The sequence below is a fragment of the Homalodisca vitripennis genome, chromosome 4 (assembly GCF_021130785.1).
Source record: "Homalodisca vitripennis isolate AUS2020 chromosome 4, UT_GWSS_2.1, whole genome shotgun sequence".
NCBI classification, from domain to species: Eukaryota; Metazoa; Arthropoda; class Insecta; order Hemiptera; family Cicadellidae; genus Homalodisca; species Homalodisca vitripennis.
In genome coordinates, this window is record NC_060210.1 from 85,475,221 (window position 1) to 85,494,669 (window position 19,449).

The following is a 19,449-nucleotide window of genomic DNA, read 5'->3' on the forward strand; positions in this document are numbered from 1 at the left end:
ATCAAAGTGTTTGAAAACCGAGTTGAAAACATGGGTAGACGTTCAGTGGAAGCTAAAATTGCTATTGACGATTTGATGTTTCAAGATGTTAAACTTTGTGTAAGATCCAAGATACCCAGTATTCCAGAAAAACAGTTCTATCGGAGCCTCGCTAACAACTTGACTTCAAGGTTGCTATCATCATCTTCAAATGCGGCTGAACACTACACCAAAATCATGAATGACATCAAAGTGATCCACCCCATGTATTGGCCAAAAGACTTATCCATCACCTACGGAGAATGTGAGATCCAGCGAATCTGCGATAGATTTAAGATTAGCAGCTCTCAGGATATAATTAGAGACTTCAGACACTTCAAGCAGGGACTGAAGCCTATGTTAAGTGGAGAGAAACCTACTATTCTAGAGCAACCGCCGTCGTTTAAGAAACTGATTTCCATCATAAATAGTATTGCAGTGTCTAGTGCTGAATGTGAACGTGGGTTTTCTGCAATGAATCTAATTATGTCTCCTCTTAGATCTTCACTCTACATTAGCACTGTTTGCGATTTATTGCGGATCAGGCTCCTAGGACCTCCTGTGGCTAGATACAATCCCAAGCGACACGTCAAAACCTGGCTGGCGAAGGGACACCATTCTGCACTTGACACCAAGTCAAAACAACGAGGGCAGAAAACTTACCATGAAGACAGCATTGCATTGTGGGAACTTTTTTCCTATATCTGTTTTTTAAATATCTTTTAGAATTTCAGAACATTAAGTTTTCATTAAAATAACTAGCCTATGCCTAACTTATAGTTGTGTTCTGAACTCAAGTTTCTGAGTTCTTTTTTGTACTTACAGTTAGTTTTGTGTATTGTTGTTTTGTTTCTTTTGTAGTTTTCACTTTAAAATATTAACAAACAACTAAAACTAAGTTTACCAACAGTCTTGGCATTGCCTTACAATATTATACTACAAATCCGTACATATTTGTTATAATAACTAATAAGCAAATAAAATAATCAACCTTAACTTTTTAAAACTACACTAAATTTAAAAAAATGAAACCGTGTTACTCCACTCTGTGTGTCATTTATTTTGTGTGTAATTAAACGCTTCCTTTTCCTTTCCAAGAAGTTGGTTTATTTTGAATGTATTAATATTGTTTTGTACCCATAAGGTATGCAATTTTTTTGTAAAATATGCAAACTTGTAAAAAAGCTGTTATATTAACAAACATCCATTTACATATTAATATGTATTATTATTACTACTGTAATGTGTATAAATAAAACTGTGAATTATGCTCAATTTGTTTTTATTTTACCATTCATTAAAAAATTAATATTGGCGAGCTTCATTGATTCAAACAAAATGGTCAATGAAATCAAACCAAATATTTCTGGGAAATTTAAAGTAGGCAACAAGGTGTTAATGGAGTAGAGTAGAGTAGAGAGTAAACTCAATAATTTAAATTCATGTTTTTATTTTTTTACATCCTAATCAAGCACCTTAAAGAAAATAAACAGCATTAAAATATCACTTGGTATTTTATAAAAATGAATGTATTATTATGTCTGGGTGGCCTAAAAACAAAGGTTTACAGTTATAATTTTCAAAAGTTTTCCTGGGTGAGGGCCCCCCTCCTTCCTGGGGTGTATTCCATACCCACCGGTCTGAGCTTCCCGCTTTAAGAGTTCCCACACCTAAAATTTTAGAAATTAAGCACTGCCACTGACTAGCACATCTGCAGATGGATGTGAAGGAGCATTATCAACTAGTAGGACAGCTTTAATTGGCAACCCACAATCTTTTAAATATTTCGTCACACCTGGCACAAAACAATCAAAAAACCAGTTTTTAAAAGTGTTGCTGTCCATCCATGCACTTCTTTGAGACTTGTAGACAACTGGTAGAGAATCCCGATTTACGTTTTTCAGTGCTCGCGGATTTTTCGCTTTTCCTATTAAGAGTAGAGGAAATTTATGCTTCCCCAAAGCATTGCTGCAGGCCATTATTGGCAATTGGTCTTTGCTTTTATTGTATCCCTTTGCGACTTTCTCTGTTTTTGAGGCCAAAGTTTTGCTTGGCAACATTCTGTAAAACAGACCCGTCTCATCAGCGTTATATATTTGATCTGCTGTTACATTTTCTTCTTTAACAAATTCCAAAAACTTGTTTTTATAGTCATCAGCAGTGCTGTTGTCCCCAGATAGACTTTCTCCTGTGATAGATAGTTGGCGAATACAATGACGTTTTTTCCACCTATCCAACCATCCTTGACTCGCAGTAAAATTTGGTTCACAATCAGGCAACTGTTTATTCAGCTTGATTGCCTTTTCTTGAATGATAGGCCCAGACACTGGCAAACCACGTTCCCTTTCCGCACAAAACCAAACATACAAAGCGTCGTCAAGAGTCTCGGTTTTAGCTTACTTAGCTTTGCACCGATTGCCCAAACTGTCTTTTGTTATCATCTTGAAACAAAATTCTTCGATTTTTGTCCTATTTTTTTTCCAATCCGATACTGTAGATGTACCGACACCATAAGATGCTGCAATTGTTTTTAAAGATTCGCCTTTATCAATCCTACCTAATGCCTCTAGTCTCTTTTCCATTGTCACTACAACATTTTTACGTTATGTTGCCATTGCGTAGTAGATAAAAACAAACGCACAACACAAATGAAGCACACTATCTGAAGCAAGATTGAAGAACAGAAGCAAACAATACAGTACACTACACACACAACACGGGCACAATCGAGTGGAGCGAGGTAGGAACGGTACTGAGGGGCCAGGTGTGGCGGTAGCGTGGGAGAGGATATGGAGAAATACGCGTCTGTTATTGTTTCCGAGAATCCGGGACAATGACCGCCACTCGGCCGCTGTGTGCCATGATTCACACACTCACTGTCGTACAGTCCCCTCAAATACTGATGCAACATCAATTCACGGATACTATACCACTCAAAAATATTACGTTTTTATTATTGAAATGTTTGTCTGATTTTTTATTTTTTAATTGAAAATCGGTCCGGGTTAACGGGGGCCGACTTATCGGGATTGTACTGTAATATGGATATTTTTAACAGTTTTTGGCCTATTATTAAAACTTTTAAAGGGAGAAGAAATATCCAAATAATAATTAACCCTTTTAATCCCAGACATTTTTTCAGAAGTATCTGGCAAAATCCCATTATTTTTCGTGATAGCTCTTCCAAAAATCTCAGCACTAATTTGCATTTTTGGAGGAGCTTTGTTAAAATATTGTTTCTATCTTATTTTCCAAACATAATTAATATTTTTCTTACTTGGTATGAAATTTACCCAACTACAATAAATGTAAACAGTGTGTATACATGCAATAATTTTTGTATTATAATAACAATTAATTACCTAAACATTTTGTTTAAATTCTGATTTGACTTTTTCAAAGGTTTAGAAAAAACCACTAATCTGACCACTGTGCATAAAAGTACATGTAACAGTAAACAACTTTACTAATTTTCATCAGTTTATTAAACAAAATAATTAAAATACCTAACTTTTTTCTAGTTATTGTTTTTTTTAATTCACTTTTCTTCCAAAGTAATCAAACTATGTAAAAAATAACACTTATGTAGAAAAATAAGAACACGGTATATAATTACTTACAAGTAAATGTGTGAGAAAGTTATAACAATCGTAGTAACACAGCCAAAGAACAGTGCAAGAACCACTTGGCAACAAACTGCGCAAACAGCTGACTAGCATAGAGAAACGAAGCAAGCTACTATGCGTTATTGATTATACGTTCCATACCACGAGTAATACACAAAGAACATAATTCACTTCATGATCATTTTGTTTTGTATTACATAAAAAATCTTTTGTGCAACATAATGTAAACAGACACCGGGATTTTATGTAAATAATTTTGAGGTCTATATATTGGACATTGGGAGTGAAAGGGTTGAAACACCTGTTAAAAGCATCAAACATTCCATTTGAACATTAACAATTGGATTTGTTCCAGAAGTAATTTCTCAACGCTCATTTAGACGCTTAATACCTTGGAAACAAATAGCTCTCTTCGTTATTGAATGGGGGTTTTTCCCTCTGTGAGCACAAACTTCTTCGCCAATTGGTTAAGAGAAAATATATTTATTTTAGTTACCCAAAATTCCATCTCAATGTGTGAGAGTCGTTGTTTAGTCTTCTATTGTGATTCTGATGGAGTGTGACACATCAGAACAGTTGTCGTCAGTAGCAACATTGGTTTTTGTTGGCTTTAGTTTCCTGTGCACACATTCAGCTTACCATTTTTATGCTTGTAGCAGGTTAACTTGCTCTTGTTAACCAAGGTTAACACAACAGCTTGTTTATAATTACGTTGTTGTTGTTGAGCACGCATTGTTTGTTACTAAACTTTTTTAACATATGTTTTTATATATTATTTGACCAATATATTCAATAAAAAATAAACTTGGAAAAATAATTTTAGAAAAAAATGTTTAATTTAGCACAGTAGTAGGTTTTTAAAATGTATTATTTAGCATACTAAGGGTTGTCATAATTGTAATTATATACTTTAAAATATAATACTCTATACATTGAAATCGGTTAGACAATGACACACAATGACTACTTTAAATGGCTATAACTCTTCACGTGGAGTCCTAAAAGTTTTGTTCCATTTTCCTGTCTTCAAGGAAGGTATGTTAACCATACCAACAGCTTATGCTCAGACAGACCAATTATAAATGGTAGCCATCGCTCACTAGGCATGCATATCATTATTTCATTTATTACAGTACAAGAAATATATCATATTTTATTTAACTTTTTATCTACATATGTGACTCAAGCAGTACTGTAAACATAATTTTTGAAGGGACTGTCTGCTAACAGCAGATTTTCAAAACACAAAATTTACAAATGAGTTAAATCTGCTGTTAATATAATAACACATAAGCACAGCACACATATCAGCTGTTATCTTATAATTTGGCACTTATTTATATTCAGAACAACAGAGTTCCTGTGTTAATATTGATGTTTGATACTTTTCAGTGTTGTGAGTATTTTATTTTGTCCCATATAGAAACTTGCATGCAATATAGTAATTATTGTTATAGGCTGTCTAATAAATATATATATTGATAATCGTTAATATTGCTTCACAATAGTTCTGCGTCTTTTTATAAGCAATTATTATTATGTATAATCTGCCCAGCTTGGATAAAGTTGTCAGTCTTATTTTTCATGTTTACAACTTGTACTATTTGTTAAATGTAGTATAGGAAATAGATCTTTCTATTCATTATCTCAAGATTCGAATTGAAATTAGCAATGTTTTGATGCAATGTGTACTGGAAGATAGTCAAGAAACTGGCTGTGGAAGACTAAGAACTAAGATATACTAATTCTTGATCAATTACCCCTTTGTCAAAGGCAATTGATAAAAGATGCTTTATAGTAGATGTTTAATCAGTTCAAAGTTAAAGACTATAGGATTAAGGTTTGGTGGCTATTACTAAAATGACTTACTTATGATCTTGGCCAAGAGATATTTCAATTCCGGATTGTCGGGTTCTAACTCACAGGCTTTCCTCATGAGCCCAACTCCAACACTCTCTCCGTTCTCATACCCAGAGTAGAGGAAAAACCTAGCCTTCATTGCATTCAAAGCAGCTTGGTCTGCCTTGCTCATAATGTTTGTGGGAATTATGTCTTTACTAATCTGTGAAAAATATTCAAAACAGCTCATAAGGAACACAGAATATGAAAGTAAAATCTTGTAGTAAAATCACAAATATTACCCGTTACGTAAACAAAGGCTCCTATTTAATACCACTAGCGAATTACAGCACAATTTCCAATATTAATTTAATTCTGCAAGGCCTTTCAGAATCAAGGATTCCGTTTTAAGGCAACTTCACAAACGAAAACATTTTGTGTACAATATTAGAGGAAACACTTAAAATCAAATATAAACCAGATACTTGTAAACATATCAGGTAACTGATGTTGTGCATCTTACACTACGGGTGTTGTAGCTAGCTTACGTACTAGACAGGGCATAATTTACAAGGTACAGAGAAGATGCAAAATGAAATCAAACTCAGCAAAATCAATGTACGAGGATATTAGAAAAATAAGGTTCCCTATGCCGTCGAGACAGAATGCGATATGTTGGGAGAAATCTGGCAACACTGTCTTATTCATCAGCTGTCCCTCTCTCTATCCACACCACTCGTGCCTCGCTACGTCCAACAGTGCCAGCCTAGCTGCCATCAAAGATGGAGCTCCCTATCGTTGTTACCGCCAGAAGCGAAATTCGTGCTGTGATACGTTTTTTAAATGCAAAACAGATTTCACCTATTGAAATTCATCGTCAGTTAATAAAAGTTTATGGGGAAAACTGCATATCTGTTCATGTTCGGAAATGGTGTAGAGAATTCAGTGAAGGCCGCATGGAAATTCACGATGAAAACCGAAGTGGACAGCCTTCAGGAGTTGTTGAAAAAGTTGAGACAATATTGCTTGAATATCGGAGAATCACCATTCACAGGAACAACAGTAAACTCTGACAGATATTGCGACACATTAAGAAAACTGAGACGCGTGATCCAGAACCGCCGGAGAGGAAGATTGTCCAGTGGTGTGAGGCTTCTCCATGACAACGCTCGACCTCATGTGTCACGTCAAACTCAAGAACTGCTGACAAATTTTGGCTGGACTATTGTGCCCCATCCCCCCTACAGCCTAGCCCCAAGTGATTATCACTTATTCCCAAAATTAAAGGAACACTTGGGTGGCCAATGCTTCAGTACCGATGATGAAGTCCAGGAAGAGGTTACTCGATTCCTGAAAAGATTGGCGGCAGAATTCTACAACATGGGGATAGAAAAGTTGGAGCATCATCTACAAAAGTGTTTGGACAGAAACGGTGATTATGTGGAAAATAGCTTAACTTTTAAGTTTTAAATTGATGTATAACACTAAGTAGAAATATAGAGTTGTCTATTTAAAAAAATCATGGGAACCTTATTTTTCTAATACCCCTCGTAGATATGTAGATTGGTTCTTCTTCTGTACACTCATAGGGGTTTTAAAGTAATAATTGTATAGAAGTTTATGTTTATCATGGAAACACCCGCAGCATATAATCGGTGATTCCACTCTAAGTGGATTTTTCCACAAAATAATCTGGTGATGGCCACTTTTATGTTTAAATAATCACTGAAGCAATGTTCTGTTTGTCATGAAATTCACTTGAGTATAAACCAATTATTACTATTACTTTATTTAGCACACTATTCTTGAGTCACTAGATAAACTAAAAAACAACCAAAACCAGTTCAGTTACACATTTCACAATTACCTGAAGGGCATATTAATGGTAATTATTTACCTTTCGAGCCTTTTCTTCCTCTCCTGTCATTGCCAGCATATGTACCTTTGTAGAGGTAACAACATGTCCCAGTGACAGCTTAGTTTTATTATAGTCTGCATTGTTGTCAGATGCTTCCTTTTCAAGCTTCTCTTCAATTGTCTTCATAGTTTCCCAAGCCTTATCATCCTCATGTCTGACGTAATATTCAAAAACCAGTTTCAACAAGGTTACATACCTGAAAAGTCAGTTGCTATTTAGCTATTTCAGGATAAACACAACATACATTTTCTTTCAAAACAAACTACTGTTTCATAACTCACAGTAGTTATAAAACTATCTTGAGCTTAATATTCATCATAATCTTTTAAAATAATATAAACTATATTATTACATCATCATCGCCACAGAGCCACTCAATTGATAACCAACTTGAAATTAAAGGAATACCATTCGCTTTTTATTAGTAGTCTGAGAGTTAGTGAAGCAGTGGAAAAATTTCATTTCTGTCTATCTGTCACACAATATTTCAAAGACTAACTGACCTGTAGACTTGACATTTTGCAAGAAACTTCCCATTTATATAGGTAACATCGAGTTCAATGATGGTGCATATCACTCCACAGGATTTGGCTGAGCATTAGCGAACAATTTTACATTGGTCCTGGGTAACCATGGTAACAAGAAAATCGTAGATAGGATGGCCAATCAAAACCTCTTTTCAAATTCCAATCTTTTCTGGTTTTTTTATATTGAGAATTGTTGATACTCTAGTTCAATTTCAAACCAACAATTGTAATATTGTATTTAATCCTTATGCTGAGTGCAACGGTACCAGTTTATTGTCACTAGCTGTGTTTACAGAAAATACCATGAAGCTGTTGTGGTCTAGCAAATTTTGTTGCTACCAATATGCGATTCAGTGATGATTCAATGCTATCACCTATTTTATAAGCTCTTTGATTTGATGCATAATATGTCGAAAACAATACCCAATAATTTTCCTTTCTATGATTGTAAAATATATGTATCTAATTTTGGAAAAATAAAGAGAACAAACAATTGCCAACACAGTGCTACCGTGGCACAGACTGTAGTCCAGCATTGCAGGTAAGAGGTCTGCGGTGCACAAACTTTTGGTACAAGACCACGGTTTTGCGGTACACAAGATTGATTTTGATATAAATTTGTTTGACCTTTTAGGAAAATCAAGAATACGAATACCACACAACTTCAAAAAAAGTTGCACAGACCCAGGGAAATTAATACATTTAAAAAATTACAAATCATATCCTCTACCTTCCGCTTTTAAATAATAGAAATGGTAGCTTACATAACGAGCTTCTAGAATATATTTCATTAACATAAACATATATATATATATATATTTGATAATCTATTTTTGTACAACTACACAAAGTACAATGTATGGTAAAATAAAAATTAACGATCATCTGTTTGCCAATGAGCACTTTTGACAGATTTTCTTGATCTTGGCAACTAGGCAAACTCTATATCGCCATTGGAAATATAATTCACTTGAACCAGAAGTGTTCATACAAGGGCAAAGCTTACGAAAAGCATGTGAAGCCGCAGGAAGCAGCTAGTATTATTTATAAAACATGATATTTTGTTACTGCACATTTCTCAATATTTTTTGTACACAAAGAAGTACATAAACATGTTTTAGCAATTAGTAATTTATTTACTGCTGATCAGCCATCGTCCACGAATAGATTTATTTTGATTCGAGATTCAGCTTCCACACATCACTATATGTAAAAACTGCAGTTATCTCCGGCTTCACACACAATTTCATAGGTTTTGTACCTGTATGACCACTGCTGGTTCAAGTGAATTATATTTTTTACACCAATTTTGAGTTTGCCTTCTTCCCACGATCAAGAAAATATGTTGAAAAGTGTATATTTCTGACCATTGTAATTTGCTTTGTTGTTAGTATGTTTTGTTCTATACTTGATTTTGTATTGTTTCTCGATCAAGAAAATGTATATCAGAGAAACCTACTTCTGTCAAAAGTGAACCCCGATGGGTTTTATATAAGTTTTTAAATTTATAGTAAAAGTTAGATAGTAACATTGTCTTTTAGATCTAATATTTAATATTTGATAAAAATGTATGGTTAAAATACATTAACAATGACACTGTGCTTTTGTTTCTTTATAAACTAACAAATATTGTTAATATTGTAGAACATTGTAAGCTGGAATTGGTATATCAATTCCAAAGCAAAGTCCAGGGAACTTTTATCTAGCATAGTTCTTACTCACTGCTTTGAAGAGAGTCTTTGAAGTCTAATTTTGACCATGTTATGTTTAAGGACATTTTCTAAAGCATATAAGTACTTACCTAATTGCTAACATCTAAAAAGGCATGCAAAATAATGGTTATTACTTAGAAAATGTACTTACTATAAATTTAAAGTAAACAAATCAAGAAAATTATAAACAATGTTTATACAGAACAGTTGACTATATGACACATGCTCTTTCAATTCATATTTCACAATTTTAGAGACTAAGATGGGATTTTTTGCTACTTTAAAGACCAGTGAGCGTAGACCAGAGGGATATTCAAAATAAGATTATTCTGCCTATATTCATCCCAGGTACCGTAAGAATGTCCATGTAAAATTTCAGTATAATCGATTGACTAGTTTATGTGTGTAAGCAAATCAAACAAACATTCACTATTATAATATTATTATAAGCACTTCTATTGGCGTTGGAATCAAGTCAAAAGTGCCGTGGTATTGAGTACATATTGGAATCGATCCGCCACTAGTAAAAATTCCAGGGACATTATCAAAATTCACGCATAATTCACACATTTTTCCTGGAGCCCGAAATTCATGCATAATCCACGCTTTTCCAAATTCTCATCATTGCTGGTAACCCTGGTTCCAATCCCTTGAATGTATCGTGGCTCAGAATAGATCCCACTGCCGGCCAATATATGATGAATGCACCAGAAAATGATCTGCTATGGAAGTTACCGAAGTGCGGTTAATTCACGATCTATAGAATAAGTTGACTTGGTACAAAACAGTACCTTCCAGTTTACTCCAGAATACAAGCACTATTAACGTTAGCTCCACAATATTTTTAGTTTGCCTTTAAGATAACACAATAGAATCACTCCATCATGACTACAAAGTAAATAAACACACGAGGCCGTGGTTAAAATAAACGTGTTCATTAGATTATAGTCATGGACTATGAAACAACATAACAAGGATCCTTATACATGTTGAATTAATTGGTTTGAACATTTTGAATTGTCCCACCAATCGCCACGTGTGGGGAAGTCATTCCGTTCTGTCATTGCTGTGCATCATGTCAGACCCAAACGCCCCTTTCTCAGCTTTACTTGTAGCAAATCCACTATTTTCATTTCCAAAAAGTGTCTATCAGGTTTGGTAAAAATCAAGCTGACATTCTGGTGCACTAAAAAAAAAATGGATTGCAGCTCTTATAAAACCGTCAAACAGATTATAATATTCATTGAACCGAACTCTAAACGTGTTTATAATGTACATTTTAGACCTGTGCAATCCATCAAGCACACATCTTACCAAAATGCTATTTTCACTCAAGAATAAGAGATGGAAAACCTATTGTATCGTGGTTACTACAGCTCTGCCGATTTAGTGATTGTATAGTGGCCGAGGTCTGAGATTATTGGTCACCTGACTTTAACTGTCTAATGGATTGTTACGTGTTGGGGGCTTGACCCGACACAGGGGTACAAGATAATGCCCACAATCTAATTTTGACTAAATTAAAAAAAATCTAGATATTACAGGAACAGCATTAAATGGGTTTGGAAGCTATCTGAAGGGATGAAACTAAGTTGTAGAGATTAAGAAAAATGAACATGGGCTCACAAGTACAGTGTGATCAGACTCAATACCAACAACTACAGGCGTACCCCAGGGGTTCGTTCCAGGCCCAATACTGTTTATTCTATTTACAAATGACCTGCCAAAATACATGGAATCATACAGTGAAACAATTATGCTAACCAGTAACAATATAGGTCAGTTGGAAACTGACACATTCATATCAGTTAAAGTTGCACAATATTGCATGAAAAATTACCTTGTTTTTAACAACAATAAGACGTAACAAATGCATTTTAGAAAAAATAAGTGTCTCAGCAGAATTATCTAACTTAAGAATGTGACCATCTTGAAAAACTTAGGTGTTACATTGGACAGCGACTTATCATGGGACAGTCATGTAGACAATCAATGAATTTTAAGCTCTGCAATATTTGCCATAAAGAGAACCTTAGCAATTAGTTCACCTGAGGCTACAAAAATAGCTAACCATGCCCTTTTCCAAAGCCATCTACAATATGGAACAGTTACATGGGGGGGGGGGAGGATCATCTAGTGCTAACCTGCAACGTTTACTGATATTACAAATGAGGCCCTCAGGGTAATGGCTGGCCGTTATCCAAGAGGCAGTTGCAGACTCATATTAAAGGATCTAAAGATAGCACTGTAATCTCCATTTACACCTTGGAAACTGTTCTCTTCTGTGTGACAAGAGGTCTAACAAGACAAGGACACAACATATAATATACAGGCAATTTCCATCTTCCTGTACACAGAACAGCCACTTAAACAAAGAAACTATCCTACGCAGGAATCAAGATCCACAATGCACTACTGGAAGACATGAAGAGCAACAGTCTAAAAAACCTAAAGGGGGAATTGTAAACCTGGCTTCAGGAAAGTCTTCTACGCCCTGGACGAATTCTTCAATTGGAGGCACATTGCTTAAAATACTTAACTTGAATGAAGAAGATATTTATTTTATTTTTATAGACAATAGACAAATATTTATTGTACAAAACGTTTTCTGGTATCACAGTGTAATAAAAACTGGTACATAGTCAATGAGTAAAAACTACATAACTAAAATTATTCTAAAACATTACTTTCACTTATAAAAGATCACTTTTGATACATTGATCTATAAAACATAAAAAAATATTGATTAAATCCAAGGCTAAACCCATTGTACATATTTTTAAAGATGTATTTTTATTATTCGTTTTCATCATAAACCATCTTCAAAGAATTAATTTACACTATAATATGTTTTTTGACAAAGTGCTTCTTTTAATTTTTGTGTGAATGTTCTACTGACTTTTTTATTGTACTGACTTTTCTACACTTAATTAACATGTATTCTAATCTTGAAAGATTATGAATAAAGAATTTCTGAATCTGAATCTACTACCAAATCTAATAATTATTCCACACAGTACATTTTTATTGAGATTGAAATTGATAACAGTTGGGTGGTGCCTTTCGTTAGTAATTCTGTCAAATCCGTAAAGTACATTTGAAAATATGTAGAAATGAACTCAGGAAAGGGAAAACAAACAGAGAAATAAGCTAGAACAACAAAAAAATGAATGTTTGATCTAAATTTTGCCAACACAACATATAGAACCTACAACAAGCAAAGTAATGAATATTTATATTTAATAACTTTTATTAGACAAATGCCAGCAACCACCACGAGAGAGACATTTGGAGAAATTACTGATAATACAGAATCACAAACATCGAATTTAATAGATAATGATGTTATAATTGAGGAGGTTTCATGTCAATTGACTTAGAAAATATTCCAATTATTTTTACTGTATTAAATTGTGCGACAGTAGCAGGTATAGAATGACTTAAAGACTAATTAACAATGTTCTGAATGTACATTTTTGTTAATCTAATAGTCAGTACTAAAATTTATTAACTTAAGCATCTCTTTTGTTTAGTACATCTTTAGCCTTTTCTCCAAAATTAGGGTTGGTTTTTTTTGAAGTATTATCCCTGCAGTTCCTGAGCGAGTAAGTTAATCTTCTTCTATTACATCAACATTATCATGATTCTTAGCTAAGTTTATGTGTTTTCACTGGTATGCAATTCTGCTGAGGTAATTTACAGCCTGATATATTTGTATTTATTCAGGATTTTCCTCAAATGTGAACAGGACTAATAGAATAATTTCCCAGTCCTTATGTACGAGGACTATTCTTGTATATTCTTGTGTTTCATGTGAGATCTGGTTTTTACTTGTTTCATTTATGTAATATTGAGCATTTTGTGAGTTGTATTATTGTTAGTCCTTTTGGTTATTACAATGACACTTAGAAAAAATTTAAAAAAAGAATTTTTTACATAATCAGTCCTTTACATCAAACTGAAGCATATCGGTTTTTTATAATTTGTATCTAACATTTGGAGAAAATAAATTATTTTTATCACTTATTTTCTGATAATAAAAATATACAAAATCTGCTTACATCATATTTTATAATTTACTCTATAAATTAATGCAATACGATTAAAATTTGCTGGCATTTCAGGGTGTGACTGTAAGTCAGATACTCTAACACTAAAAGCATTGATAGCTTGAATAATTCTGTCTCAATTTTTTAAATCTTAAAAAATCCTGAATATCATTAAACTGTTCAGTTTTAAGTTCTCCTGTTCTAATTAATTAATAAGGAATATTTTGAAATTGAGATTGCAGGGTATACGAGGTATGGCTATTAAATAACGGGACTGATATTGTAAAAAAATTTATTTTCATTTTAAACATAATTACTTATTATCACCTTCAATATACACCCCTTCTCTATCCCTGCAACGCTCCATGCGAATTTTCCATTGTTGGAAACAATGCTGAAAGTCATCTTCTGTCAACTCTTTCAAGAGTCTTGCCGCTTTTTCTTGAACAGCTTCTACGGATTCAAATCTCGTACCTTTCAATGCAGATTTCACCTTAGGGAAAAGATAAAAGTCGCATGGTGCTAAGTCTGGCGAGTAAGGTGGATGTTCTAACACTGGGATGCTGTACTTGGTCAGGAACCGCTTGACAGATAACGTGGAATGAGCTGGCGCATTGTCTTGGTGCAAAATCCATGATTTGTCCTTCCACATTTCGGGTTGTTTTTTTCTTACTCTTTCACGTAGTTTATTAAGTACCTCAAGATAGTAATGTTGATTAATTGTTTGACCTTCAGGAACCCAGTGAAGGTACACAATCCCACAAATGTCGAAAAAAACAATCATCATTGCTTTAAATTTTGACTTGCTCATTCTTGCTTTTTTGGCTCTCCGTGAAGTTGAGGTCTTCCAATGCATGGATTGGCGCTTCGTTTCCGGATCATAAGTAAAAAACCACGATTCATCACATGTTATTATTCTTTCCAATAAATTTGGGTCATTTTCAATGGCATTCAAAATGTCAGCACAAACATTTTTACGAGCTGCTTGTTGATTAATCGTAAGAATTTTTGGTACCATTTTTGCACACACTTTTCGCATGTTCAAATTGTCACGTAAAATTTGCCATACACATTATTTATCAATGCCTACAGATTCAGCAACTGCACGAATGCTTAATCGTCGGTCAGACCGAATCAAATTAGCAACTTTTTCGACATTGTGTTCCGTTTTTGATGTTGAAGGACGACCTGGCCGAGAATCATCTTCCACGTCTTGTCGACCATCTTGAAAACGCTTAAACCATTCAAAAACAAGAGTCCGCGATAAACATTCACTGACATACACTTCTTTTAGTAAATTATAGGTTTCGGTAGCGGTTTTCCAAGTTTAACGTGAAATTTAATAACAATTCGTTGCTCTATTATTACGCTAACCATTTTTCCGGCAAAACAAAATAACAACACTTACTTAAATGAAGGTTATGACACAACGATGTTGTTTACAGAAACGAGACTAACTGCATTCTGAAGAGAAAGTCTCAAACTACACAGCTGTTGGTCATTGTTGATTGGCGCATGCGCACTCGTTCCACTGCAGCATCAGTCCCGTTATTTAATAGCCATACCTCGTATTACTTAAAATGGGTAGTTAAAAATAACTGTTTTGATATTTTATTGATATGATTCTTATTGAAATATTATTAATTCCAAAATGCATATATAAATCTATACTGTTAGGAAAAGGTAAATAATATCTTAGTAGAAGTATGGCAATACAATCTAAAAGATTAATCATATGAACAAGAAGGCTAAAGATAATAGTTATTTCGACAGACATACAAAAACTTTTACTCTTTTTCAACAGCTACAAAGTTTAAAAAATGTATTTTCATAGTACTATATAGTTATTATTACTGTACTTTTATTTTGATAGCAGATTGCATATACTTTATAAAGATAGAGGATAGTCTATGAAGCAGGATGCTCTTCTGATAGATTTATCTCCTACAAATAAAATGTCATGTTTTCATAAAACAGCCAACTATATTATATTTATTTGGCAGGTTCACTGCAAGGTTACTGAAGATTTTATACCCAATTAGAGTCAAAATAATGTTTAAAAATTTGTTTGTGTACAATGCTAAACAACTTTTCTTAAAAATTACCTGTAAAAAAGACTATTAAAAGTTGATAATAGACTATGTACAAGGCACGTCCAGAAAGTAAGTGTACTCAATTTATGTAGGGTTCATAGAAAGTTATTAAAACAAAAACATACTTGTTTACACTTGTACATATGTAAGTTTTTTCGATGGATCAATTTTTTTATGTCTGTCTATTAGTTTCAGGTGTGTAGTGGACAACCCAAGTTTCGTCTCTAGTAACAATAGAGTAGAGAAAATCACCGCCTTCAAAGCGTTCCAAAAACTCTTTGGAGCTCTGCACCGATTCAACTTGTGCTATTCTGGCAGCTGTTTTGGGATTCACTTCGCAGATAATTTCCGATATCCGAGAGTTTTTGTGATGGTTTAGTGTGATAGGGATCTGGAGATTTGCGGAAACATCACAGAAAATTCATCTAACGTCAATCTGCGATCATCACAGACCGCAATCTCGATTTTTCCACAAGTTCGTCAGTCGCAAATGAAAGTCTCCCGTTCCTCTGATCGTCATGCACGGAAGTACGGCCATTTTTAAACTAGCGACACCACTTGTACACACTCGTACGATTCATAGCTCCATTACCGTTAACAGTTTTCACCTCATTATAAATTTCAACCGGAGCTTTCCCCTTCACAACAAGGTAGCGAATGACAACGTGAATTTCACACTTGGCGGGAGATTAGATCGACATTTTTCCCAACAGATGCTACTGTGTCAAAAGTTTTCAATACACTAACCTCGGATTGGTCTCGTTTTGAAGGGGAGGGATTAGGCTACACGGCAGTGTTGCCAATATGTCCAAAAAGTATTCCCTACAGCTGTGAGAGTACCAGTACACTTACTTTCTGGACGTGCCTCGTAAAAGATAAAACATAACAATTATCAAAAAAAAGGTATTGCAGTTTACAACACTTAATTGTACATGTGACTCTCATGTACACATACAGATCCTAATCCGTTTCCAGGAACACTAATGGAGCATTATCAAAATAGTTGACACTAGTGTCTTCAATTTTCCTAAATTAATTTTGGGTATTTAATTGTATGTGTATGTTAAGTTTTAAACCTGCAAGTAATTAAATTCAGATACTATAAATCTATATAATTTTTTTTCTGATTAACTAAAATTTGTGTGCCAGATAAAAAATGTATGTATGTCCACAACTCCCTAATATTAAAAAAAAGAAAAAAATTGAAGAAACACTGTTAGTATTATAGCAAGTACATTAATTATTCCTCAGGAATGTTCCTCTGTTTTAATGTATTAAAAATAACTAACTTAATAAACAATACAAGAATATGACGACACATTTGTTCTATAATTTCTCAATCCTAACATCACTTAGCAGTAGAATCAACATAGTAGTTTTTCCAACAAATCTCAGGGATTTTACTGCTTATGACTGTTACTGGGTAAAAATAACATTTTTAAGTGCTTGGATAACATTCCTGAGAGTATGTTATTATAATGTTTTATTATCAGAAAAAGGATACAATTAAGTTTTAACACTAATGTTGCTTATTACTTGCCAATGTTATAGACCCTGGTTATGAATTTTCGAGTGGTCGTATTCTAAAGCATCATATGGGAAAGGAACTCCAGATGGAATTCAAGGAATGTTAAAAAGGCTTGCTAACAACTTTGTGACTTATGGTAATGATATTCCAAATGCTGAAACTGTTTGATGTACTCTCTAAAAACAGCAATGTAAAAATGTTCTTTGCAAAAGAATAGGAAGTTGATGAAATAATCAAAGTTTTACCTAAAAAATCAATACCTCGAAAGGAACAAGATTGATCCACAAATTCTACACACACAAAAAAGGGAAAATTTTATTTGTAGCTGTTGTTCTACTTTCCAGCAAAACAACACACCTTTCATGATGAAAAACCAACCTCTTAAAGATAAGGAGTCTAATACATCTGCAAAGAGGGAAAAGAGTTAGCCTATCTATTAAAATGATCGATCTTCAAGTGAAGGTGATGATGACAACTTTTCTTTACAGAATTTAACAGATGACAAAAATTTTAATCTTCAAAATCTGCTGGTTGATAATGATGTGATTGACATGGCTGAACCTCAAATCCCTAAAATATCCTAGGGAACACATGTTTTGATTGAGTTTTTAGGTGGTCAAAGGAAGGCAACCAAGTTTTGCTATGTGGTTGTTTGTGAAACTCTCGTAGAAGATGACAAAGAGGTGAGTGAAAGTTATTTTTTAAATTTATTTCTGGATTCAATTGAAAAAATTTTAGTGTTGATGAAACAGACAATAGACAATAGACACTTCTGGGGCCGTGTAGATAGACACTTCAAATCTATCCTTGGACTTGTACTGTTCTTAGTTTATGTGAACGATCTTGGACTATCAATTCAGAATGTAAAGATAGTCCAATAAGCAGATGACATGACTCTCTGTGTCAGAGTAAAATCAAACGTCGCTCTGGAAATAGAAACTTTTGTTGAACTGAATTCTTGTATTCAGTATTTCTCTGATGTAAATCTTAAAACAAATAATGCAAAAACGAATTATATAAGTTTTTATCTCTGTCAACAAATTAACAAGATTTGACCCATTGCCATAGTAGAGAACACCCTTCTTGAGGAAGTAAAATCGACTCGATTTTTAGGAATATATCTCGATAGAGGATTAACTTGGATTGATCATGTTGAACATGTATGTGCAAGGGTGCTTCAGGCGTTTTTGCCGTGAGGAATTTGGCACAGGTTTGCTCTTTTGACGTTCTAAGGATGGCCTATTTTGGCCTTTTATATCCCCACATCATAGAACACTGGCATTTGATCAACGTCCTTCACAAGCTGGTGTCAGATTAATTAATAATCTCCCTGAGAGCATAAAAATGTCAACAACCCAACACTGTTTAAAGCCCGATTAAAGGACCTTTTAGTATCTGAAGTGTTTTACTCTGTAGATGAGTTCATGTTACACCGCTGGGATCACTAATTTTCACAACTTAGTACCGATACTGAATCCATGTATGAATGAGAGAGAGAATGTAATTTAATGTATGTATACGTGCAATAAATGAATCAGAATAGTAAAATGCAGGCTTTTTAGCTTTATTTATTGACGTTTGCAAATGCAATGTAAAATTGTTTGAAAGCAATAAAAATATGATTGATTTGTTACTATTTGTTCAATAGTGTGTGTTATAAATTAAGTATTTATAAAAAAAAAGTATTTGTCGAAATATTTTCATGCAATCCATTTTATATCAATAACACAAAATGGCAACATTCATGATATGTATTATTACTTTGATTATTAAATAAAAATAAAACAAAAGTATTTTTCTGAAAGTTTCTTTGAATTAGCAAGTATTTTGATAATGACCCTAGTATGTATTAGCTGTTGTTATGCAATTGAAAAAAAATCTATAAGAATTGAGATTTTTAATTTTGAAACCTCAAATGCATGTTCATTTTATAAGCCCAATAATAACTATTTAAGATCTTAGCTCAAATATGATAAAACATAGTCTTAAAAAAGAAGTGATAAAGTGATCTACAAAAAGAACTTGTCCTAAGATTTGTCCTATCTTACAAAAGTAAATGCCATCCATGTATTAATAACTCAATACACATTTGATGTATGTATTACCCACAAGACCCTCTTCAAAGTTTTGTGGGAGGAC

The 19,449-nt window shown here is 33.7% G+C and overlaps 1 protein-coding gene across 2 annotated transcripts in view; it reads right to left on the minus strand.

The window, feature by feature from the left end:
• LOC124359680 overlaps window positions 1-19,449 on the minus strand; it is a 77,847-nt gene that overhangs the window by 38,358 nt on the left and 20,040 nt on the right. For both annotated transcript variants that reach the window (XM_046812622.1, XM_046812621.1), the window contains exons 3-4: window positions 7,381-7,597; window positions 5,514-5,706 (exon numbers count right to left, since the gene is read on the minus strand). In XM_046812622.1, coding sequence (XP_046668578.1) covers window positions 5,514-5,706; window positions 7,381-7,597 — 410 coding nt within the window. The remainder of the gene's footprint in view (window positions 1-5,513; window positions 5,707-7,380; window positions 7,598-19,449) is intronic.